Source organism: Globicephala melas, chromosome 2, assembly GCF_963455315.2.
Source record: "Globicephala melas chromosome 2, mGloMel1.2, whole genome shotgun sequence".
NCBI classification, from domain to species: domain Eukaryota; kingdom Metazoa; phylum Chordata; class Mammalia; order Artiodactyla; family Delphinidae; genus Globicephala; species Globicephala melas.
In genome coordinates, this window is record NC_083315.2 from 127062867 (window position 1) to 127089685 (window position 26819).

Genomic DNA, 26819 nt, shown 5'->3' on the forward strand with positions numbered 1-26819 from the left:
TTTAATATCAAAATTTCATAAAATAGAAATTTAAGCAGAACATCCTAAAGTTTACCATAATTTTATTGTAACAATATCAAAATTACATAAAATTAAGCAGAAAATTGATGAATTCTGTTTCTTCAGATGGTCTTTAAGGATCTCAAAACCCTTGGAGTTTGCTGAAAGAAGAAAATATTCATAAAATTAAACATTTTGGAAACCTAAGTTATTGTACATTTCTTAATATTTAGTTTTAGTTAATTTTAAAAATAGGTCAATACATGCATATTGTTCCAAATTCAAAAGGGGACACAGTGAAAAATAAGTCTGTCTCACACTCTATTTCTGCTCTCCAAAAGCAACAGTATATCCTTATAAAGATTGTCTAATCATATACAAGCATGTGTGTGGGGGTAAATGCTTTAAAAACACACAAGTGGTAGAATACAATGAACAATATTCTACCCCTTTTTTTCAATTAGTAATAAACACATATTTATAATTTTTAACTAATCCCTTCCTCTATGGCTTTGAAATTTAATATAAATTAGAAAAGTTCCGAATAACTTTTAAATAGATACACATTTAAGCTATTTGTTTTGCAATTTTATAAAAACTACAATGAAAACAGCTGTACCCAATTTTATGCATAAACCCAAGTATACCTGTAGGATAAATTCCTAGAAATGGAATTGCTGATATATGCAGTTGAGGTCTTAAGAAAAAGTTTTTACCATTTTTTTTTCTGACCAACTCTGTGTGAGAATGGGTGTTTCTCCCCTACATCACCAACATTGTGTTTTTAAATAAAACAACTGTATTTGAGAGCACATGTTGAAACAGGGTTAAACCTTATTTACTTTGGCTACATTTCTGTGGTTAACTCTACAATATGATTTCACAAATATTCTAAGAAAAAAATTCTTTTTAGGAGAAACTAAATAGCAGTAAAACCAAACTATTTCACTATATCATGAAAATTTTTTCTCTCAAAAAAGAAAAAACCAAAAAAAACACATCAACTTATTCGATCCAGCAATGAAAAACTTCTTCAAATTATCACTACTAAATTATAGTTTGGAAATTATGTCAAGGGTTTTCAGCATCTGACTCCACAGATGATAAAGGGACCAACTATTTCAACTCAACAGTGAATGTCAACAGCAAGTCAAGGACTGTTCTAGAAACTTTTAAGAGGGACAGGCACATAAGTGACTAAAACAGTGTGTTAGAACTGTCATAGAAGTCTGTATACAGTGCTCAGAAGCACTGTACTTAGGTTAACAATTCTGCATGGCAATCAGGGAGCAGTACAAGAAATGTAACAAGTGTCTTGTGCTATCATAATAAATCGGTTTATTTCCTATTGTGGTTTATTTGTTTATCTCCCAACTCATTAAAAAAAGAATATTAACTGGTTTGCCAAGATAAATATAATAAAAAGATAAAAGTAAGGAAATCAGGAAATTCAGGTAAGAGAAAAATACAGATCAGAAAAGAAGAGGAAGCCAGAGCCACAGCCAACATTTATGCTAGTAATTCCTCTGCTGCTGTAGAGGTGGGCTGCATGTTTGGCTGTGCTTCCTGGCAGCTAACACAAAGGGAGTCTATTAGTAGATTTACAGTCTCCCCAAGATGAAAATAAACAGTTGCTTGGGACAGACACAGATTTCTCTTGTCCTGAGATCTGTTGAAAGTGCCCACTACTGGTTTTCATAGCAGAATGTTTTAGATGTCTGTGAATTTATACCAAATCTCAGTTCAGTAAAAGTCAATCTAAAGACGGACAAAATAGGGAATTCCCTGGTGGTCCAGTGGTTAGGACTCTGCGCTTTCACTGCCGAGGGCCCGGGTTCAATCCCTGGTTGGGGAACTAAGATCCTACAAGCTGAATGACGTGGACAAGAAAAAAATTTTAAAAAGGTGGACAAATATGCTCCAGAGGTGACCTAATCCTGGGGTCACAAAATCACTGTCAACAACAGCGAGTGGTTGAGACTGGTAAGAGCGTTGCCTTTACCTAAAGGCATTCCAAGTCAAAAGCAAATTTGTTTGAAGATTCATTGTGGGCTAGGTGAAGTCAAACACATGTTCAGCTTATGGAATAGAGGCTAGAATATCAGTGACCTTTTTTTTTTTTTTTGCGGTACGTGGGCCTCTCACTGTTGTGGCCTCTCCCGTTGCGGAGCACAGGCTCTGGACGCGCAGGCTCAGCGGCCATGGCTCACGGGCCCAGCCGCTCCGTGGCATGTGGGATCTTCCCGGACCGGGGCACGAACCCGCATCCCCTGCATTGGCAGGCGGACTCTCAACCACTGTGCCACCAGGGAAGCGCCTCAGTGACTTTTACAAGGGTATCTGTCTGGTTATATTCCAAAAACTAAGCAGTGCCTGGAATACAGTAAGATTCAAATACACGTCAAATGCGTGAATCCAAGAATAAAATTTAGAATATCCCAAAGTGAACGGACTTTAATCCTCCATGAATACTGAGCAGCAAAAATAATGCAGAAATTTTTTTTCAAGAAATATATATAAGAAGCTGTTAATCATGGTTTCAGGGTTAGGAAACGGAGCTACTTTTTCCTTTTCAATTTTATACTTTTAAGCATTATTTGAAAATTTTATCATGTACTTGTGTTTTTATTTAAATAAAGATGTTAATTACAAAAAGTAAAAAGAAGACAATTGGGTTGGGTGTTCAAGATTATATTCTCTGAGAACCTGGAGGTATTTGGTTACTGTTCTTAACTGGAGGTGGGAAACAAAATATAATTAACCAAGAAATCACACGTTAGGATGCCTGAATCTAAGGGAAACTGTTAAAAATGCAGATTTCTGGGCCCTACAACTGGAGAGAGACATTTGATAAGTTTGGGGTGGGATCCTGGAACTTAACATTTTTAACAAGGACCCCAGAGGATTCTGATGCACGTGGTCTACAGGACACCCTCTGAAAATCACTACCTACCAGGTGATTATTCTTTTTCCCCCAAGACCTCCCCCCAACTCCAACCTCTCACCATCACCACACTCAACCCAGCTCCCCTGCAATTCTTTGCTGCCAATTTAAGGCAGATTACCTAGGTTTTGAGAACCAACCATGTGGACGGCAAGGCTTACCTCCTGGAATAATAACATCATCAGGAGGCTGCCTGTAAAAAAGCTAGCCCACCTCCACAGCCAGTCTGAGATTTCCCTCAGAAAACAGTTCTTGGTCTATTTCACACAAACTGCCATCAAGTACATACAATTCTGTGTCTCCCCGCATGAACGCAGTAAGTTCAGCCTAGAACATTTCCAGTGAGCTACTGTAGACTTTTAAAAACTTCAGCACACCTACAGAACATCTGAATTTTAGCAGTATTACACCAAGAGACAGCTGTTTCTTGCTGTTTCTGAGGGCACACTTACCTATCTTCTACTATCTTACTGGAAGGATAAAAAACTTTGAATGAAAATCCACTTCTTGGAAAAGAGCCCTTTGGAGAGAAAAATGCCCATAAGTGAATACTCAACTTTTAACAAAGAATCCCTATTTTTTAAATCAAACTCCTTGCTCCTAACTTAAAAATAAAGTTACAAGATGTGACTATGAAGTAATGAGACAAATTTTTGTATGCTCTTTATAGAGAAAAAATATTACTATAAAATATCTCCACTTGAAGCAAAAAGTCAAGTTGACTAGAACATTTATGCTAACAAATGTGACTAGAAATGCTTAGGAGGGGTTCTACTTAGTATAAGGAATAAACAGTACTGGGTGATGCTAAATAAGCATATAAGACACTCGAACATCATGTTCGAGAAGCCTTTCCTGCCCCTCTCCCCAGTAAAAATCTGGGTTTGATGCCCTGCCATTGTGCCCCCAAAACAACTGAGCAGTAGTCACACATACAATTGTCTGTCCATTACTAAACTCTAAAGTTACTGAGCAGACTCTGTCTTTTCAGTCTTTGTGTCCCTGGAACTAGTTCAATGTCTGGCCCATTGCAGGCATTCATTAATGGGAATAAGTATCAAGAAAGGATGAAGCAATGTCAAAACCAAGTTTTGGGCTTGCCCAAAAGGTATAAATAAGGTTAAAAAGATATAATGATGGTGTAGGAACTGGTTGTTTACTCATTTACAGTATGAAAAAGTGGAAAAATTCAGAAATAAAGTGGTTTCAAATAGAGCGTTAACTATACGAGAATGCCCAGAGTTCAATTTAAATAAGGAAATAGCCTCATTGTGACAAGAATATTGAAATGTGAATAAAGATTCTACAAAAATTAGGGCCACAAATTTCAAACAATGAAACCAAATCAGCTGACTGTGCTCATCCTTAGAGCAGTAGTTCCCAACCAGGGACAATTTTTGTCTCCTAGGAGACATTTGGCAAGTATCTAAGGACATTTTTGATAGTTACACCTGGGGGCTGCTACAGGCATCTAGTGGATGGAGGTCAAGGATGCTGCTAAACACCCTGCAATGCACAGGATGGTGCCCCCAAACAAAGAATTATCTGGTCCAAAATGTCAATAGTTCTGTGGTTGCAGAAGCCAGACAAAATAAATGTGTGTGTGAGAAAAGCAGTAAGGGATGATGTTTCTAGAAATGATCTAGATGAAATAAAAAAGTACTAAAGTTTTAAATTCACAAGAATCAAGGAAACATACAGATTAAAAATCACTAGTGAAGGGCTTCCCTGGTGGCGCAGTGGTTGAGAGTCCGCCTGCCGATGCAGGGGACACGGGTTCATGCCCCAGTCCGGGAAGATCCCACATGCCACGGGCTGGGCCCGTGAGCTGTGGCCGCTGAGCCTGCGCGTCCGGAGCCTGTACCCCGCAACGGGAGAGGCCACAACAGTGAGAGGCCCACGTACCGCAAAAAAAAAAAAAAAATCACTAGTGAAGATATTTGACATAAAAAGCAACATTATGCAGCATTTAGTCCCCAAGTTCAAAAAGTCAATCATACTTTTATAGAAATTCAGAAGCAACTTGAAGATTCTGAAGCAATTTCAAGGTTCTGCATAAAAATGAAATATTAAACTGTGTCCCAGTAGGAATTTCCACATTTATCAGTCTTAGATTTTTGGGACTTGGACAATTTCCAACAACAACAATAACAACAACAATAAAAAATCCTCCTCAAAGGACAAGTACCATTAACATGTTTAAAGGGAACGGAATACATGCTCTGAAAGTAATTTCCAGAAAGGAATTCCAAGGAATCTCAAGGCAAGTTACTTTGAAGGGGAAAATACTCATCTGGATTTATAAGCTTTGGTGCATTTTTAAGAAAAAAGTCACGTTACTTTATAGTCACATACTCTTTTGAAAGTTTAAGAACTTTCTGTTTATACCAAATTAATTCAGTTGTTTCATTTATAGTATAGTTTTACTCCAACAGTAATTGATTAAACATATATTTTAAATTTAAAGAAGTAACAGTCTAATCTTGACAAATTATGACTACATAACGTTAACTACGTTCTTACAGGGTTTATGCAGAGGCATTCGGTATTGGTCAAAGTAAAAGGATCGTATTTGTCTGCGATGACAAGTAGGTCAGGCACAGGGTACACTCTCAGAGCATAGTCATACGCCCAATACACCGGGCAGACATAAAGAGGGAGAGGAGTCAGGTGTCCTTGGGATAAGATAGTCTTTACAAACTACAAAAGAATGACACAAAACAAACTTCAGTGCATTTGCAAAAGCTAAAAGAGCAACAAAGAATTTCAAATTAAATAGTAATTACCAAAGTGACTTAGAAAATTTGAGAAACAGTTGGGAAAACTGAATTACAAAACCTTGGGAAAACTGATATAAAATGAAATCAACTACCCTGTATTTTAGGAGAAATTTATGAGTTTTCATTCAACACCATAAAAGCTACTCCCCCAAATAGTCATTTTGGAGCAATTGTATTTTTAGCTGTATAATAAACTAATTTACTAATTTTGTTCATCTAAAAATAATTCCACAGCTTGAGCAATGCCAAGAATATATACTTAGCCTAAATACACTTTAAATGTTATAAAATACATACTAAAAATGCTCTGTATGATCTATTTCCATACTTCCAAATGAGGGTACATGTAACCAGTGATTGACAACTGGGAATCTTGAAGCTACAAGATAAACACTACACATCCTCCTGATGTGGGCAAATCATAGGAAATACTTAATAAACATGATAAACATAAACATTTTATTTAAACAAATGTATATATATTGAAGTACAATGTAAGATTTATGAGTTCTAAAGGCAAAACAGGAACCTCCAAAGAAATTTCCTGCTACTTCGGGGCTTTCTTCTGCCCATTAGGGGATACGTCAGTAAGAAAATTGAGAAACACTGATTTAGGAACAAAAATTACCTCACTGACAAAAGTGTGCTGAAATTATTTTGAACTATAAATAAAAACAACAAAAGGGCAAGTGATTAAGTGGCTTAACAAAATTTTATATAAATCCACGTGTAATTAAGACACCTTAATAAAGAAGACACAACTTACATGATTAGGAATATCCAAATTGCTACTGGGAAAACGGACACAGTTTCTGCACATTTTATTCACTAAGTCTTCACGAAAGACAATAATTTCTTGTGTACAATACTGAATTCTGAAATAAAAACAGTAGTTGACTGTGACTTCCTCAGAACAAAATATGAGGTAACTTTAAAGGCGAGATGTTTTATAGTACAAAGCCATTCCCACTTCCCATTGTTCACCACAGAAAAAATGCAACCAGAATCTATTCAACCATTCATTTGACAGTAATTTATTGAGCTCTTAATATGTGTCTGGCGCTATTCTAGGAATGAGAATAAACAACAGATACAATAATTACACAGTATGTTGGAAGATGATTAAGTGTATGGCAAAAAGAAAAAGGCTAACAGGAATCATTTAGGGGAAGGGAAAGTCTAGAAGGCTGGAGTAGTAAATAGGAGTATTGGAACAGGTAGGGCTCATAATGAAGTTTGATCTGAGCACAGACTTGAAGGAGGTGAGAGAGTCAAGCAGACATCAGGGGAAGAACACTGTAGGCAGAGGGAACAGGCAGAGCAGAGGCCCTAAGATGAAACATGCCTGGCACATTTGAAGAACAAAAGGAGCTGGAGTGGCTGGAATAAATGAGGAGGAGAAGAAAGTCGGAGAGGAAATCACGGAGGAAACTGGGGGCCAGATCATGCAGGCCATGACTACCATTGCAAAGGATATGGGCTGTTACGGAATAACATGAGGGGCCCATCTTTCTGAATCAGTAGGGTGGATGTGACATGCCTTACAGTTTAAAGGATCACTCTGACATTGTTAAGGACAGACTACAGAGGAGCAGGGGTAGAAGCTAGAGAACAAGGAGGAGGCTGTTACAGTGATCAAGGCTAAAGAAGATGGTAGAGGGTTGTAGAGGGGGAGGTATAGAGAGGTGGCCAGATTCTGGATATATTTTGAAGTCCTTCTTCAAATTTTTGAAGGACTTCCTAAAAGCTTGCATGTGAGGAAGAATCCCAAAGGTTGGTCTGAACGACTGGAAGGATAAAGGCGTCAGGAACTACGATGAGGAAAGCTATGGAACAGGGTTGGGGACTGACGAGGGAAAAAGATCAGAAGTTCAATCTGAAGTTGTCTATTAGACATCCAAGGGGAGATGATGAGTACGCAGCCAGATACGTAAGTGTGGAATCTGGTAGAAGGTTTGAGCTGGAGATATCAATGCGGGAATTGTCAATACACAGAGGGTAATTAAAGCCCTTGGACTGGAAAGGTCACTGAAGGAGTGAATGTAGGTAGAAAAGAGAGGAGAAACAATGACTGAGGGCATTCCCTCAGTAAGAGCCTATGGTCACAGTGAGTAGCACATACAGTAAATGTGTAATCCTTTCAGTTTTCCATTGTAACTTTTCTTAAAGGATGTGTAATTGGAATATCTATTTTTAAATCTCCCTCCATTATTTAAGCTTCTAAATTCAGTGTTAGTGAATTATTTAAATACAGTTAAAACATTTTTAAAGTTTTGAGAAACCTAAAATAGAAAGAAATTTTTTCATTTTTATCCCATAACAATCAAAATTCAGAGACAAATTTTAAGAAACAGGTTAATTTTTTTCCCACTTTTTGTTTTTGTATTTTTTTGGCCACGCCACCTATGGCATGCAAGATCTTAGTTCCCCAACCAGGGATCACACCCACGCCCCCTGCTGTGGAAGCGCAGAGTCCTAGCCACTGGCCCACCAGGGAATTCCCAAGAAATAGGTTAATTGTTAAATGAAAGGAAAAAACCACAACACAAAAATACTAATATTTACCTGCAAGGATTAGTAGTAAAAACTGAAAATGGTACTCTTTGTCTGAATTCATTAGTGATGCTTTCAGCAAATGGTGGCCTATAAAAACAATTTATGTGATATAGTATACATTTTTAAATTTTACAGAATTTTCTTTACTGTTGCAAATATCTGAATAAAACTTACCTTGGTAAGATGGAACCAAATCCAGGATCCGCTGGACCAGGTACAAACACAAATCGACTACTGTAGCAAAATTCAACGTAATTCATTCTAAAAATATTGCACCACTATCCCATAGTCCAAAACCAAATTATTGCCTTTAATTAAATTACAAAGTTTTAAAAATTAAATTTCATGCATTTTAATAAGTGAACTACTAAAAGGCTCCAGACCAATACTGTCCAATAGATCTTTTTGCAATGATAGAAATGTTCTAGACCTGTATTGGCCAATTATTGAGTGCTTGAACTGTGGCTAGAGTGACTGAATTTTATTTTTATTTATTTTATTTTTGGCCACGCCCTGCAGCTTATGGGATTGTTTTAGTTCCCCGACCAGGGATGGAACCCAGTCACTACACCCCACCCCCACTCGCCTGCAGTGAAAGCACTGAGTCCTAACCACTGGACTGCCAGGGAATTCCCTTAAATAGTTTAAATTTAAAGAGATGCACATAGCCAGTGACTATCATATTGAAGAGTGTAGCTCTAGACCTTTAGAGTAATGTCACCAAGAAATTTGGAATATGGTGGAAATTATCACTCATCCTTTTAATACTTTTCATTATAAATCTCTACTAGAGTGTAACATACATTATCATGATAGAAGGTTAATTTTATCTCTTAACTGTACTAATTTTCTCAACTTTTTCTTCCATCCATTTCTTAACTTAGGATTCATTTTTTGTGTTTCTTAAATAACACTTTAAATAAAAAATATAGAAATCATTACCTTTGGTGAATATTTGGGTATTCACATATTATATCTGCCAAAGTCTTTAGGGAATCTAAAATTTTAAAGGGATATTGAATTTAATTTGCATATGATATACATAAATCAAATTTTATTTTATTAGCTAGAACTCTACCTATTTTGAATGAAATTAAAATATTATAGATTATTTCTTATCAATTTAGTTTATACAAATGTAGAAACACTTATTAAACAGATCCTCAATACCTTTCAAAGCTTGAACCTGATTTTTTCCATAGGGTACAGATGAAAAATTGCCACACAGAATAAAGCAGGTTGGAGGTGCTGGTGAATAACCTAAAAATGAAAGAAGAAATGAACATATGGAGTGTAGAAATCATATTAAAATCTTTTAACCATGAGTTTTTAAATAATAAAACCATACTATTTTAAAAATAATACCTTAATAACATTATTATAAAAAATAGTAATAATAGTGCCCATTTACTGAGCAATTATTTTGTGCCAGGCCCTGCAATGGCTTGATTAATCCTCACAACATCCCTGTAAACTGAGAGAGAGATTAAGTAACCTGCCCAAGGTATTAGGCTGCAGCTTAAACCCAGTTCTGTCAAATTCCAAAGCCTAAGCTGTCCTCCACTCTTGTACTATTCTTAGGACAAATTCTCATTTATCATGAATACACAGATAGACACACACACACACAGTTATTTTTCAAATGTAAAAATGTAAGTCTTTAAGATGAATTCATTTAAAATATTTCACCACTGAATCAATGTCTTTTACAAACTAGACTACTCAAAAAGATATATATATTTTCTAAGAATTTAGTTTTAAGGCATGAATTATAATTAGAGTTCAAAAAAGAATAGAAAAAATGACACCTACCAGAAAACATGGTGTGAAGTTTTTCCAATACTTCTACTTGGTCCAACCAAACATCAGATATAAACACAAACATGGCATCTTTATTCTCATCCTCTAGTTGTTTTAGTTTTGCAGAAGTCTTCACAGATGTATTAGAAGGCCCTCCAAAAAAATTAATATTTCCATAGTATGCCCTAGGTAATTATAACACAATTATTACCTTCTATCCTATATTCTGTTGGAGATATTTTTCTGATATTCTACAAATTTAGCTTCTGTCTATCTAATGAGGTAATTGTCCCATCAATGTAAATTGGACCATGAAAATGTATTATTTGGGGCTTCCCTGGTGGCGCAGTGGTTGAGAGTCCGCCTGCCGATGCAGGGGACATGGGTTCGTGCCCCGGTCCAGGAAGATCCCACATGCCACAGAGCAGCTGGGTCCATGAGCCATGGCCGCTGAGCCTGCGCGTCCGGAGCCTGTGCTCCGCAACGGGAGAGGCCACAACAGTGAGACGCCCGCGTACCGCAAAAAAACAGAACAAAACAAAACGAAACAAAAGTGAGATGGCTTGAGGGCTTGTAGTCTCTGTGGTGTGAGCAGCACTTTCCCCCAGATTATGTACTTCAACAGGAAGAGAAGATGCACAGCAAAAGCTGCCTGCCAGTGGCTCCCAGCCAGCAAATGTGGCCTTGGCACCTGATTTATACAGGCATACTGGCCCTAAAATCTTAATCCTCATACTTCTTCTTGAAATCATCACCATCATCATGGAATCTCAAGATTTAATTCCCCCAGATGCTTACAGGCTCCAGGAAGGTAATACTAAATATCAAAGCAGCGGCCAGCTGAGGCTGACTAGGTGTGAGTGAGGGAGCACACACATAACCCTGCCCAAAGTGGGCAATCACTGCCGTATAGATGTTCCAGGTGAGAATTCAGGTACAAAGTATGGCTAGATCTGATTGTTCAAGAGAACTCAGAAATCTAGACCATTATGAGAAATCTCCTAATTTTTAAATATTGCAAACTAATTCAAAATGTGTTTTAACACCTCAAAGGGGAAAAAAGAAATTTCTATAGACTACATTCAACCCACAGGCCACCAGCTTCAACTTCTACACCATTATTCAGCCTCTGCTCAAATACCTTGAGTGACAGGGAACTCACTCCTCTCAGAGAAGGCCCTTTTGGAACCACTCTAATAATGATTTTGCATATATTAAAGAACTATATAATCTGCCTCTTGTAACTTTCACTCAGTAAAATACAAAAATAAGAACTTTCTATTAACATGGGAATTATATTCGTCTAAGTGTTTTCCTATATCTTATCTCAGTTGAACTTCTCATCAATCCTATAGATAAATAAGACCGATAGACTGGAAGTCTTTCCATTAAAGCCAAAGTACAGCGATGCTATTGCAATCAATCTGGAGTCAACCTGAGGTTTTCAGTTTCATATAAAGCCCAGTCTTTAACTCTCATTTTCCATTGCTCATCGCCTTCTGACACAAAGCCTGAGGACTTGTAATAACTGAGATATGATATACTATCTTACGTTCATTACTGCCAGTATTATAAAATTCCTATAGAGTTAAAGTCAAACATTTTTATACCTAGTAGTACTAGAGGGTTCAGTGGGTGGAAATCCAAAGGCATTGACATGAAACACCTGATCTTCAAACCAACCTGAAAAAAGATAAGTAACAAATCACTTTCATTTGTCCAATTCTCCTTCTTGTTTGAAAGGACAAAACTATGGAACACAAAGCAGTAACACTAGGCCATCATCTCATCCCCTGTCGACTAACAACAGAATTTATCAATCCCACTGCGCTACAAAACAGCGTCAGGTTCAGAGACTGTCTCTTTTTTTTTTTGGCCACACCATGCGGCTTGCTGGATCTTAGTTCCCTGACCAAGGACTGAACCCGGGGCCATGGCAGTGAAAGAGCGAAGTCCTAACCACTGGACCGTCAGGGAATTCCAGACAGTCTCAGTTCTATAAAACAAAAAATTCATGAAATACTAACAGATTTAGAAATAAAACTTTTCCCTTTTTTTATTTCACAATACATGTTAGAGGACAGACTCATAAGGTACACAGATTTTAAAATGTCTCATTTTATGACTCTATGTACAATCTGTTTTTTCAACTTCATTGAGATATAATTCATATATCATACAACCCTTTAAGAGTGTATACTTCAGTGGTTTTTAGTATATTCACAAGTTGTACAACCATCACCACTAATTTCAGAATATTTTCATCACTCCAGAAACAAACCCCTCTCCCATGAGTCTGAGAGTTATTTAATGTTGTCAAAAGTATGCTCTCATAATCAGTGTTGTCCCGAGTTACATCATGTTAACATATTTTAACCATTGTAGAAAGGGTTTTACGGTAGAATGATGAGGGGGAGAGGGAAAAAAGTATACTGACTTACCCTCTGCTAAGACAAAGCATGACTCTGTGTATAAACCGCTATGGAACTGGTACACAATAATTGAGGAAAATAATTCTACTTCTATGCTTGAGGTGGTGATAAAGTCAACATACATTTTGGGCTCAACAGGACTTCCAAATAATAAATTCAAACACTTCACATTTAAAACTCTGAATAGATCATAGCTTAAAAAACTTTAGGTTTAAATATCCCCATATCTGCTTCTAAGATCTAATACTGACAGTATAGACCATTCTTAGCATGTTATAAACTTCCTCAGTGATTTGTCTCAATTCTCCAAATAAGGGGGAATTACAGGCTTTTTGTCTCTGGTTAGGATTATGTCTCCAGATTCCTACACCACCGTATGGAAGTTACACTAAGAACCCAAATAGGTAAATGTGAGAATAATATATGATCAATTTCCCCAACTCACATAACACAGATTTAAAAAAATAAAAGTGAAGGATATAGCTTTACTAAGATCCAGTTGTACTGTTCCTGTAGGATCTTCCAGAAAAAATTTTCCCTAAAAAAAATTAAAAGAAGTATGTCCACATTTATGTAAAGATGAATACTATGACAAAAGAATTAAAATACTGACAATTTTGACAACAGAATATAGTAGACAGTACAGTGGATTTTTAAAAAATCAGTAACTCCTAGTCTAGGCTTTTCCATTTACTAGTCTGGTGACCACAAACTAATCAATTAATTGAGACTCGGAGTCTTCATAGGTACCTAGACAATGACCACTGCCAACCAAGAGATGACAGGAGGGATACTCTCTGGCTGCCGTAAGAGGGGCCTCGGAGAGCCAACAACAACTCCCAGGGAGCAGGCTATGGTCTGCAGCTTTGATTGTTTAGAAACCCAGTACTCTCTGTTCAACCAGAGGTCACTGGGGGACTAATTTCAGGCTATGCAAACTGGTGGCCTGTATAAGACACTCCTTCCTGATGTCTACTCAGGAAACCAAATGCAAAAGGAAAGGTTATTTGGTGACTGATGTAGCCACTTTCAATGAAGAACACGCTCCCATGCCCTCTGTAAAAATCCTGTATGTAACTGACATTTCATTAATCTGAAGGCTGAAAATAAAAGTTGGATGCTTATCAAGTTCAACTTACCTCTTTTAACTGGGTTATCATTCCAAGAATAATCACATCTCCGATCTTGGTTGTACTGCCCAATAGGGTTTCTACTGTCTTAAGCTAAAGTAAAACAAAATAAATTCTTAAGGACTGAAAATATGTTCTTTTAAGGAACTAATCTTTTTACAAGTAAGTAAATTTTGAGTGCACATTTTAGTATTTTACAACTATTTTACGGTAGAAAGTCAAATAAAATTTAGAAAATATAATTTTATCCTACAAAAAGCTAAAATATTAACTGATGATGGCTTGGAAGAATTGTGCCTAAAGAAACACCATATCAACACAGGCCCCAACCAATGACTGAAGTTTCATACCATATTATTTTGAATAATAATAAGTATATTTATCTTTAAAATGTAAAAAAAGAATATAAATTTTATTTATTTGGTCAGTACCTCTTCAGTACCTGAAAACTAGTGGGCTATTTAAAAAGTTATATTCTATTTTTATTTAGTATTTTGAAAGGCTGTCATTATTTACATTTCTCAATCTGATCCTTATTTTTTATCAGAAAGTTAAAGGTAGTAATAATTGGGGCATTATTTTTAAAAAATCCTTTCTGACCCTTTTCTATACATATAATCCTAAGTATATGTTAATACACACATATATAATTTATAAACACATAGCCATACAGTTTGTTTTATTGCAAAGATGAAATCATATTATTTGTATTATTCTTCAACTTAACTTTTCAAGTTTAATATATCTTAAACATTGTTCCATTTAACTATATATAGATACACTTCATTCTTTTTAATGGGTAGAGATATCGATAGTATATATACAACAATTTACCAAACAACTTAAAGGACATGATCACATCATCCCATAATAATCACTGTTAACATATGATATTGAAGTTCCTCTTTAAAAACATGAACCTCAAGCAACACAGGAATACAATGTTCATTTTAAACAGTTTTAAAAAATGAAACACTTAGGGATAAATCTGAAGAAAAGATATATAAGACATGTATTCTAAAAACTGTCTTAGGTAAAGATTTCTTAGAAACAATACCAAAAATATGAGCCATAAAAGAAAAATTGATAAGTTGGACTTTAACAAAATTAAGAACTTACGTACTTCAAAAAGACTGTTAAGAGAATAAAAAGACAACTTACAGACTGGGAAAAATATTGCAATTTGCAATCAATCAATTAAAGCAACACAGGAGTAAAAGCTGTAACAAAGTATTCATGAGGACACCATATTTGCAGTTTGCAAAGGAAGAATGCCATATAGGGACTATAGATGGTGGTTTAAATAGATAATATACCAGCAGGGATACAGAATTAAACAGCTTGGCAAGATAACAAGAACAATAAATTATTTAGCTAAGCCCTAAAGTTACTTTGGCAAAGAGGAGAGGTGAAATAATGCTCTGGGTTGTGGGTATCTGAGTTGCCATAGGAAACCTAATATATTCAAGAAAACACATCGGCAGTCATTTGTAGAGAAATATAAATAATGTCAATTTCCAAAACTTAATACAATTTTTTTCTCCAACAAAAGTTAAAAGCAGAAACTATCAAACTCTATAAATGTTTTCTCCTTATGGTGCTGCCATCAAACATTAATTTAAGCATTATCTAGTATTATCGTTTTAGTATCTATCAGACTGCTCATCACCATGAATTCTGGTCTAACATGGTAGAGGACTGAATGAACCTTAGCAGAGGCTGGGCCTCTTCAGAAGCTATTTGGAACACCACAGAAACGGTGGGTCCCAGCCAGAAGGAGCTAAGGACTATCCCCCAGCAGGGCTCTGTGTGCTGGAGGGGGAAAAAAGCCACAGATGGACTGACGGTGACCAGGTGTGTTGCTGGAACAAAAGTGATGGTGCTGTTTGGTAACCACTTTCTTAAGTATTACAGTGGAAAGAGCACACACAGCAGAAAACATTCTTCCTCTCCCCAGACAACCCTGTGACCTGTCTGTGCTCTCTCATGCATTCTATAAATGTGGTTTCCTTAGTGCCTTCAGTAAAATTTTCACTCCAACTGATATAGCATGTCTGAGCTGAACAAGTGTATGGGGGTCACCAGAGGGCTGGGCTGGGCAAGGAGCAGGATTTCAGAGTATGAGTGAGGGCAGGAAGGGTAGTGCTGAGGGTTGGTCTGAAAGCCAGTGTATCATCCAGCAAATGGACCAGGAGGACGAGGGTTCTGTCTTGATGGCCAGAGACCCAGCACACAGGACATGGACTTTACCAACAGTGGGCATGCACAGGTCAGTTAGCTAGTTAAACTGTTATCAGTGGTTAATTTTCATGCAAACTTCAATAAGTTAGAATTAAGCAATAAATATTAAACTTGTATACATACACCCCCTAAATAACTAGGATAACGTTCTAACCTGGAATTTGCTTCCGCTTTCATCAGGGTGAGAACCTATCACTGGAGGAGTAAATAATTCATGTCTGTGGGTCCTCTAGAAAAAAGAAAGATTCACATGAATTACTGAGGCAAACATTTACAACTAAGATTCATTAAAATAGTGCCCTGACAAAGCACTGTCCTTAAACTAACGTTACTATTATTTATTCTCAACAAATTTGAAAATCTACATAGTTTAATGTACAAATAGCTAGAAATGTAATTTGCTTAAAAAATCATTTTAAGACTTTTTTTTAAAAAAAGGTCTATTGTGTACCTGGCAGTAGTGCACTCTGGGCTGAGGATATGAAGACAACAAACCAAGGTGTCAACCTCAGAGCACAGGGGTCAGTGAGAAGGAAGTGTCAACAGGTCACAACACAACAAAGGACCCTGAGCAGAAGGGGCCATTTAACGAGATCCTAAATGATAAAAAAGACTTTGCTAGTAAGAAACAAAAGGAGGCTGAGACAAGACATTTCAGGCAGAGGAAGGGATGTGTCACAAGCAAGAGTTATTAAGAGTAAAGGAGGGGCTTCCCTGGTGGCACAGTGGTTGAGAATCTGCCTGCCAATGCAGGGGACACGGGTTCGAGCCCTGGTCTGGGAAGATCCCACATGCTGCGGAGCAACTGGGCCCGTGAGCCACAATTACTGAGCCTGCGCGTCTGGAGCCTGTGCTCCGCAACAAGAGAGGCCACGATAGGGAGGGGCCCGCGCACCGCGATGAAGAGTGGCCCCCGCTTGCCACAACTAGAGAAAGCGCTTGCACAGAAACCAAGACCCAACACAGCCATAAATAAATAATTTAAAAAAAAAAAGAGTAAAGGAGTATTCAGGAAGTGATGTGAAGCTTAGGTCAGGTGGATCATGTAGTGCACAAGGCAGCACGTGCGACAATGCAAGAGATGGGTTGGAGCCTCTATTTGGGAAAATGTCCCTCCCACTGTGGTCCACATAGTTTAGGTAGGGTTGGTGCCCTTCCCCCTCCAGACAGACCACCAAGGCCTAGCAAATCTAAGTACTCCACCCCCTTGGCCAATGATTGTTTCAGGGTTGAGCAAGTGCTTGAAGCCTGGCCAATAGGAGACAGCTGCTAGAACTATTGGAAAAGAAGAACTCTCTAAGAGTTTCCAAGGCTACTAGTGAGTGGCCATCTCGGTCACCTCATAGGAAGAACTTGTTTGAAAGTAAGATCCATTTTTTAAAATTGCTGGGAGATGGAAAGAGGTAGATGCCTCATGACATTGTGCAAGCACCTTGATCCAGCCATGCTTGACACAGCTGGACCTCCAGACTTCTCCACAAGCCAAGAAGTTCCTTTTTCTGTTTTAGCCGTCTGAGTTTTTGTAAACTCTAATAAAAGAGTCCCAACAATACAGACTTTGTATGCCAAACCAAGAAGTCTGTCTTATAGACAATGGAAAACAACAATTTTGAAGTAGGATGATAAAATCAGATTTGCTTTCAGGAAGATAATTGCAATAAAAATATGCATGGACTAAAATTCAACCCTTTTAATGAGGCTCGGGAGGGTTTAGTGATACCCCCAAATAATATCGTAGGCTTTAACACCTAATTTTTAAAAAGGAAGTGGTATTTACTGAGCATCTTCTCTGTGAAAAGCACTACGCCAAAGGTGGCAGAGGAAATAAACAAGGAGTGTGCAGTCTGACAACAGGGACACACCCCCCAAATGCAAGGCAGGGCCAGCCCTAGTAAGTGTAGCAGGAGACCCACTGAGTAGTCAGTGGGTTGAAAGCAGGAAGAGGACTTCCCTGGTGGTCCAGTGGGTAAAACTCCACGCTCCCAATGCAGGGGGGGCCCGGGTTCGATCACTGGTTGGGGAACTAGATCCCACATGCACACCACAACTAAGAAGTCCACATGCCGCAATGAAGATCCCGTGTGCCGCAACTGAGACCCGATGCAACCAAAATAAATAAATAAATAATTTAATTAATTAATTTAAAAAATTTAGAAAGCAGGAAGAGACTGCATCCAACTGCAGATCAAGAAGGGCTTCAGAAAAGAGGAGGAATCTGAGAAGGCCCTTCCAGAATTAGGAGGGTTTCAAGAGCAGAGATAAGAGGGAAGAGCATCAAGAGAGTGAATAGTATAAGCAAAGTCACAGAAGAAGTGGAAGAAACAGACACAATATTTCCATGTTTCAGTTTTGGCTCCTCTACTTTTCAGAGGGAAAAGTACAGATTAGGCCAAAAACGTGTGACAGGAAGATTTGTATTTTTAAAAAATATTTATTTATTTGGCTGCTCTGGGTCTTAGTTGTGGCATGCAGGATCTTTAGTTGTGGCATCCACGATCTTTTAGTTGTGGCATGCGAACTCTTAGTTGCAGCATGTGGGATCTAGTTCCCTGACCAGGGATCAAACCCAGGGCCCCTGCATTTGGAGCGTGGAGTCTTAGCCACTGGACGACCAGGGAAGTCCCAGAAGATCTGTATTTAATCCAGTAGGTGGTAAACTTCCTTGAAAGACTTGTGAGCAAAATCATGGCGTGATCAGCGCTAAACTTCTGGAAGATTAACCTGGCAACATTATGTAGGCGATGGAGGCAGAAGAGAAAAGACATCCTCAGTGCTCATTCTCCTCAACGTTTGTTCAGTGCTTACTCCTGCTGACGACCCTGTCCTCATTGAAACCTCCCTGTGCTTCTGCTATATAACACCACCCTGGCCTAGCCCCCAAACTCTATCATTCCCTTTTCCATCATCTCTCAGGGGCTCATCCCTGCAGTCCCATCTATTACTCTAGGCAGATGCCTCCTAAATCTCTCTCTACCCAGATCTCTTTCTTTAGCTCCAGATGTACATCTCACCTGATATCCTACTGGCAACCTTAATTCAAATGTTTGAAACAGAACCTGCCATCGTCTTCCCCATTCTCTTTTTCCTGTTTGTTTATATATTACCTAATTACCGTTATTCTACCCGTCCACTCTCTCAGGCTCAAAACCCTAATCATCTTTCAGTCTTCACTCTCTCCCTTCTCTTTCATGTCCAATCAGTCACCATGAGCTATGGCTTCCACTGCCAGGACTGTCCCCTCTTTCTGCTCCCCTTACCTTCCTTCATTCAGGCTATCATTTATTCCAGGACTAATACCACAGATTCCTGTAAGTCTTCTCTCATACTCTAATTCATCCCAAAATCAGCTGAGAGAGAAAGTCCTCAGAGAACTGCTGTAAGTGAGTTGCTCTGGTATTTTAAGGCTCCTTGTACCAAGAGAACAGAGTCCAACTCCGAAGAGTGGCATCCAAGGCAATCCCATGACTTAGTTGCCACTTGACTTTCCAAACTTATCCTATGCTACTCCTCTTCACAAGCCTTCCTCTCCACACAAAGAAGGCTGATTGCTCATCATTTCCTGCATGGAGTCCACTTTTTCCTCTTGCTCTGTCTTTGTTCACACTGTTCACCACCTTCTCCCCATTTCCACAAGATCAGAGCAATCAAGGCCCATGTCAAATGCCAACATTTCCTTGAAGCCTTCTCTGATTTTTCTATAGAAAGCATTCTCTTTGTATTACATTTCTTCCATAGCATGTATAAAATTCTACTTCATATTTTATTTATGCAGATGTCTTTAACTTCATAGACTATAAGTTGCTTGAAAGTAGTATAGTACAGGAGGCAAAGGTTGGGCTCCAGAGTCAGACTGACTGGATACAAATCCTGTCCCTACTTACTAGATGTAACCTCTGGGCTAGTGACTAAACTTCTCCAGGTCTCAGTTTTCCCCATCTGTAAAATGGGAATAACAGCATTTATACATACATTGATGTTATGATGGTCAAATGAGGTAATGTCTGTAAAGTGATAAACAATGCCTGGCCTATCAAAAGCATTTAAAAAATGTTAGCTACTATTTTTATCATCATCATGATTGTTAACGTACAAAAGTCCATCCTTTAATTATCCCTGAGTCTTACCTAAGCTGAAACAGTCTCTTTTTCCCCCTCCGACTTACCTGGTGCAAAATTGTGTATCGTTCACGAAACAGCTCTGCTTTATCTCTTGCTGTTCCAAATAAATTTGGTGCAGGGTGGTTGGTCATAAATAAACTAGGAAAAAAGGAATGCCTATTTATGACTATCATAATACACAAAGGTAGATGAAAAATGAAACAGGAGACTATATACCTTCCAAAAAAAAATGTACCTTTGAAATTAGCTTAACATCAATAGATGGCATACTTACGGAAGAAATTTTTTTCTTTCTGAATTGTACACAAGGCGTGGGATATCAAATGCTCCTATGATATTGAAAATATGTTCTCTGAAAAACAACCCACAAAAACAGACCTGATTTACTAAAACATAAGTATTCCAAGTGAACATGAAAACTTGCATTATAACCTTATGTCATATACACATACTTTTCACAGATCACGTACACAATTTCTTATAGTGTCAAAAATAATATGGGGGTAAAGTTTTTAGCCTGTGCATTTTCCTCTCAGAGATGAGAAAGCACTGCCACTACTGTCAAGCTAACAAAAAATTTAATCAACTTCTAATTAAGAATGTTATCTGTTGAAAAAGAACATTTACATATAATATAGTCACATCTTAAAGAAATCTCTACTATTTTCATAAGCTACAATATTATTCATTAGGTATTATTCATTAGAATTAGGTATTATTCATTAGAAGGTTTAATACCTTTTAATATTAATTATTAAAAGGTATTAAACAATTTTTTAATCCAAAATATCATGCAAAAGTGACCCAGGAAAAGATGTAAGACAGAAGAACCCCCCAAATTCTGCCCATATCCTTGACACCTATAGCGTTAGAGAAGGATAATTCATAAAATAATTTACCTTCAGATACTTTTAATATCATAATCATGTTTGAACGAGGTTAAAAAAAATTCATAGCACTATTGCATAAATATTACAACCTAAAGAATCTTCCCTAAAATTATATCTATTTCCCAAAATGAAAACAGACAAAAAAATGTCATGCTAGTCTGTTGGTAGCACCTAGTACAGAGTAGCAGAGAACCAGTGAACTTGAAGTAAGCCTGCTTCTAGACACAGCTCCATGATTTTCTAATGGGTCAATCTTGGAAAGTTATTTAACTTACCGTGCTACTTATTCATCTATAAAAATGAGAGCCTCTCCCTTGTGCTATGATATAATGCCTTTCTGACAATTGGAGTTGCAAAGATCAATTACCACTCAGTCCCTACTCAACCTCTATATTGGCTGACCGTAGCATATGAATAGCTTGACAGAAACAACGGGTAACTTTAATGCCTATTTTAGGATTATAATCCTTACACTTTGATATAATCGTTTTGAATTTCTATTGATGGCTTTAGGAGCAAGTACTCCAGTATCTTAAACAATGAGTTGGCAAGGATAAAATTTAAATACCTCAATTTCTCTATTTTTTAGCAGCTCTAATAAGTTCTGACCGGAAAAAGATTAAAACTACTAACCAAAATGAGTAATGACTCCTTTCAATTATCTCCATTGCCCCAAATAGGAAAAAACTGTCAAAGTTAAGACTATCTCTATCCATTTTCCCAGATGTTTTCCTTTCAGTTAAACCCTGTGAATTTGGAAAGAAGTATCATATTCAAAGGAGGAAAGGAAAGAGGTTTATCTCAGGGAGATAAAACCCAGAAAAATTACTGCAACATAAATTCCTAAGCTCTAACAGCATGAGACAGGGTAAAAAGTCCTAAAGCTGAGGTTCTACCCTCCTTTGCCATTCACCATGTGACCCAAGTTAAGTCACTGAACTTTCAGGACTCGGCACTTTCCTAAGAAAAAAAGTAAATTATACCTCTGAATAATCAGTTCAATCCACATGCAGCATATAGAATATTAAATCAAATCAGTTGGGTAAGTGGCAAAAGTTTGTCATGGTACAAGCAACACTGAAATCTCAAATTCTAGGATAAAAATAGTAAAGATGAGTCATTTAATATTGAGGTTTATAATGTAAGCTATCACTTAAAAAAAAAAACAACTAAGAAATAACCACTGTAGAAAGGTGACCACTGAGTATTTCCCCAAGAAAATAATTTAAAATAACCACTCAACAACACTTCCAACATGGGGAAAAGGTGAATTTTTCCACATACACAGTTTCATCTACTGACTGACTGCACTCCTGGACTGCTGCTTCCACTACGGACCGTTCAATCATGTTTGATGACACTGAAAAGAGAAGTTCAAAGTTAAATTTTAAAAACAGGCATAAAAATTAGTTCTTTCCACACACAGCTTTTTTCCTGAAAATAATCTGCAAACACTAACCCCAAGATGCTCATTACATAGATTTTAGGAGGAAAAAAGTGTTAGCACAAAAGCCGTATTTCAAATACCTTAATATTCCACACTCAAATACACTTACAATACCTTGATACACAGTCAAATGCCTTAATTTTCTAAATAATGTTAAATAATATACATTCAGGTATACAAATGCTTCTGTAAGCTCCTAGGTTTAATATGGTTACATTAGTATAACTTTGCATCACAACTGCTGTGTTTCAGTAGGTATGATAGTAATAGTAGTAACAATAACAGCCACCACTCATTAAGCCCTTAGTAAACGTGTGGCACCACGCTCAGTGGTTCACAAGCATCATTAGATAGATGTCCTATAAGACTGCTGTTCATAAGCCATGTCTTACAGATGGGGAAAGTGCAGCTCCAAGAGGTCAAATAACCAGATCACCAACATAACTGGAAGGAGTAGAGAGCAGTACAAACGCGAGCCTGATTCCATACTGGGTGCCCTTAACCACTGTGGTATGTTCTCAGGCAAAATACCACGTACCATCTTAAATTAATGTACACTGATTTTCTAAATGTAATCATTTTCTAAATTTCCGACTGTAAGGAAATTTTTAAAGCAAAGGTATATTTAAAATTCTGCCTTTAGAAACAACGTATCAGAGCAAGCCACACCCACTTCTCTCCTTCAGTGCTCTAGAAACTGGACATTTTTTTCTAGAAGAGCACTTCTCTTTTGTAGGCCCATGCTTATAGTAAAAGGCTAAGTATTTAACAAAAAGATCCCTTAAGAAAGGCTGAAGCAGGAAGGGAAAGTTATTCTTGCTTACTTTTTTTTTCCCCTCAAACATTTAAGAGTACCTAACTTAAGTAAGACAAAGTAATAGGCAGAGAGAAAAAAGTGACCATAAAGGAATCAGAGGGGAATTCACAAAGGGGAAGAACTGTAAAAGAGTCTCTGGGAATGCCCCAAGGTTCCAACAGAACTAGAGGTTACTCCTTGGCAAGAAGTGCTACCAAGGGTATGTCTCATACCACCGGGACATTCAATACTGAATCCTCAACTTCAAATTAAATCTATAAATCTAACTGAGGATGTAGAACTATATGAACAATTTAAGAGCTGTCAGAAAATGTTACTTACAGGGCTGCTTTTCAACTGCATCAATGATCTTTTCCAGTGCATCTTCAAGCTCTACTTCGTTGATAGACTGAAGAGCTTCTGTGAGGTACTTAATAGCTTCACTGATAAGAGAGATTGGTAATTAAGGCTAAAAGTTTTATGCCAAAATCTAGCAAACACTCATCAATCTAGCATTGAAATTAAGATCCACTCACTCCTCCCTGCAAGCAGTACTCTCCTTTCCTGTGCTTTCTGAACAAATTCTTCCTCCTATCCCCTGCCAACGTAATTGTTCTTAAAGCCCCAAATCACATCCTTCTTCTAGGAAGCCTTCCTAGACCAGCTCTACCTGCTGCAATCTCCCCTTCCTTCTGAAATTGTTTAAAAAATCTCACTTACAGATACCTTAGATCTGCTGTATCACATTAGCCTTGTACTATTTATTACCTGACATTAATAAACTCAGTCTGCTTCAATGTTCTGAACATAACAGACACTTAAATACATATTTATTAATTTGATAATGCATTTGCTTAAGTTCCAGTAACTTCATCAGTTTTCAACTGTAAAATAAGAAAAAAATTAGGCTAGAAAAAACTTTGACATTCGAATATAGTCATAGAAGTAATAACACTCACTAAAATCACATGAATCCCTCTCACCCCTCAAAAATCAATAAAGCTGAAAATTTTTTTAAAAATCACACGAATTCCTGATTTAAATACCAATAATACTCAGAATGAACACTGTCTACTTAAACAATTTGCTAATTCCATGCCATTCTTTATTTTTAGACCACAGCTTTACACTTCGCATCAATATTATTGTTATAGTCATCGCACTAACTCTTCTATATCTTGGGTTGCTTATTGTTTCATGTGTGGGTGTCACATTCCTCCAATTTATTATAGATGATGCTCCTTGAGAAGGGGAACTGTGTCATCCTTTGGCAGAGTGCTAAGCACACTGAAGGTGGTCCACAAATACTTGCTGATTGAGTCCCTAAAATCACACACATATTAGGTGAATCTTGGGAGAGCTCTTAGCATAGACCAAAGTCATACAGGATCTGGCTTCCGCCAAATCTCACTAGTCTCACCCAGTGTCTCTGGCTTTCCTGGTGCTCTCCTGTCTCAGGGTCTTTATATGGTCATTTCCCCCACACTCTTCACCTAGTCAAGTCCTGCTCATTCAACTCAAACCATTCTTTTTTTTTTTCAACCATTCTTTAAGGAAGCCTTCTTTGACTCTAGAACTGTTTATACACCTGGTTATACGCTATCATAGCACTTCCTTCCTCAGATCCTTTTCATAATTGAAATTAAATAATTGTGAATTATTTAATATCCATGGTAGACAGACTTGTAAGATGACCCCTAATAATCCACACCTCCTGGTATTCACATCCTTGTGCAATCGCCTCCCCTTGAGTGTGCGTTGGACCTAGTGACTTGCTTCTAACAATAGAATATAGCAAAAGCGATAGAATATTTTACTATATTGTAGTTTTAAAAATAAAAATTTTGAAGCGGCAAGATGTCACTTTCTTGCTTAGGTTACAAAAGACTGTGACTTCCATTTACTAGCAGACTCTCTTGCTAACTTTGATGAGGTAAGCTGCCATCCTGGGCAGGCCCAACAGCCAGCAAGGACTGAAGCCCTCAGTCCAACAATCTTGGATGAACTGAATCCTGCCAATCACTGAATGAACTTGGAAGCAAATCCTGCCCAACTGACTGTGAGATGACCCCATCCGGACTGCAGCCTTGCGAGACACCCTGAAGCTAAGGACCCAGCTAAGCCTACCTGAATTCCTTACCCACAGAAAATGTGAGAATATAAGTGCCTGCTGTTTTAAACTTCTAAGTTTGGGGGTAATTCGTTATGCAGCAATAAATATTAATACACTATCTGTCCCCCAACCTCCGCATTGTCTTACCCTCTCCTACTCCCTTGCCCCAGCAGTACTTTGCAGCTAACAGATTTCAGTGTATTTCTGACTGAATTAATGAATGACAGCTCAATATTAGGTCAAATTCTAAGTGAAAATAAAGAAAAATTAACTGATCAATTGGTCGTATTTTCAAAATGTGGGGAATCAACTGAACAAAATTTATTACTGTCTCCTAGAGCTTATCCACTCTTGCACTTGTTCACCACTAACCCAAAAGTAAGGTAAAAGTCCCATGATGCTTATTACAAAAACAAACAAAAAAACCTCTACACACACAAGAGCAATCAAAACATGGTACAGAGAAGTGTATCCCGTCCAGCAGGTATTTACATATGTAAATACTGTATTCTTTATATATAAAAAAACCAGATTTAATGAGAAAAATCTTGGAAAGGATCATTCTACAAGTCGCAGAAAACACGGATATGGCCAGAGAAGCACAGAAGTTCTAAAGGAAATCTAAACAAACAAACCAAAAAAACCCAGAAGACTTAAGAACATGCTTTAAATTACCCACTTCCTAACTCTCCAGGAATTCTCTCTCGGGAATAATACGTGATCCAAAATTGGGAAGGCTAGCAAGGCCCACAGGTTGTACAACATAACCTGACAGCTACCGACATGCAATGGGCTTTCCCAGGTCTCTCGTTCGCTGTCTACGTAACCACGTGAGCAGCGCTGTTAGGATTCCCAATTAGCGGAGGCAGAGACTAAGCTGGCTGAGGGGCGCCCAAACACAGTGGTAATACATCGCTGCTGCGACACCGACAGCCGCCTGTGCGGCTGTCTGGTACGTGCAGGAGGAGACCCTCATCCCTTCCGGGACTCCACGCGACTGTCGAGGAACTTAAGGCATCGCCAGGTCCCCCTTGCTTCTTAGAACTCTTTCAAGGGCCGGCGGCCCGGCCCTCCCCTCCTGTCCCCCTCGGTGCCCAGCCAACTCACCCCCGGAGCAGCAAGCCGCGCAGCTTGAAGGCAGAAAGCGCCCTACTCCGCAGCCGCTCCGGCGCCATGTTCGCTTTTTGGCGCCACGGCTACGGCCCCGCCCCGTCCCTGTCCTGGTCCCGCCCCAGACGCGCCGGTTCTCTCTGCCACTGCTCCTCCTCCCTCAGTGCGCGGAGACTTCGGTGTCGCACGCCTGGAAAGCTGCAGTTCCGCACCCACTAGGCTGCAGAAGAAGACGACCCTGCACTGCTCTGTTGCTCGGAGACTGAAGAGCGAGGGCGTCTTTCCCTGGTGTCTGGTTGGGAATGTGCTTCCCTATCTCAAATGCTTCGTTGGGCCACTTAGTAGTCCCATCGCTACCCTCCACCTTCCGTGACTCCGGTCGGGCTCCTCCCGGACCCTGGCGCCCTTATGCTTTGTGTCACCACAGGGTTTTCCCCGACATTCACTCGAAGCTGCTACACA

The 26819-nt window shown here is 38.3% G+C and overlaps 1 protein-coding gene across 1 annotated transcript; it reads right to left on the reverse strand.

Moving 5' to 3' along the window:
* Window positions 1-126: 126 nt before the first annotated feature.
* Window positions 127-26457, reverse strand: POLE2 (DNA polymerase epsilon 2, accessory subunit). Its single transcript, XM_030854888.3, has 19 exons — window positions 26355-26457; window positions 23477-23577; window positions 22176-22251; window positions 20276-20353; window positions 20046-20139; window positions 16038-16112; window positions 13652-13735; window positions 12994-13050; window positions 12522-12570; window positions 11691-11763; window positions 10093-10265; window positions 9451-9540; window positions 9223-9277; window positions 8455-8514; window positions 8290-8367; window positions 6491-6599; window positions 5468-5644; window positions 3397-3464; window positions 127-161 (listed from the first exon to the last, which is right to left on the reverse strand). The coding sequence occupies exons 1-19, from the start codon at window positions 26420-26422 to the stop codon at window positions 143-145; spliced, it is 1584 nt and encodes a 527-aa protein (XP_030710748.1). The 5' UTR covers window positions 26423-26457; the 3' UTR covers window positions 127-142.
* Window positions 26458-26819: the final 362 nt, after the last annotated feature.

Coding starts and splice junctions, on each gene's coding strand:
- POLE2 (XM_030854888.3), bottom strand. CDS start 26,422: ATGGCGCCGGAGCGGCTGCGGAGTAGGGCGCTTTCTGCCTTCAAGCTG. Junction 8,515..9,222: donor TACCCAAATATTCACCAAAG/GTAATGATTTCT, acceptor ATTTTGCTACAG/TAGTCGATTTGTGTTTGTAC. Junction 6,600..8,289: donor TTTACTACTAATCCTTGCAG/GTAAATATTAGT, acceptor TTTTTATTTCAG/AATTCAGTATTGTACACAAG.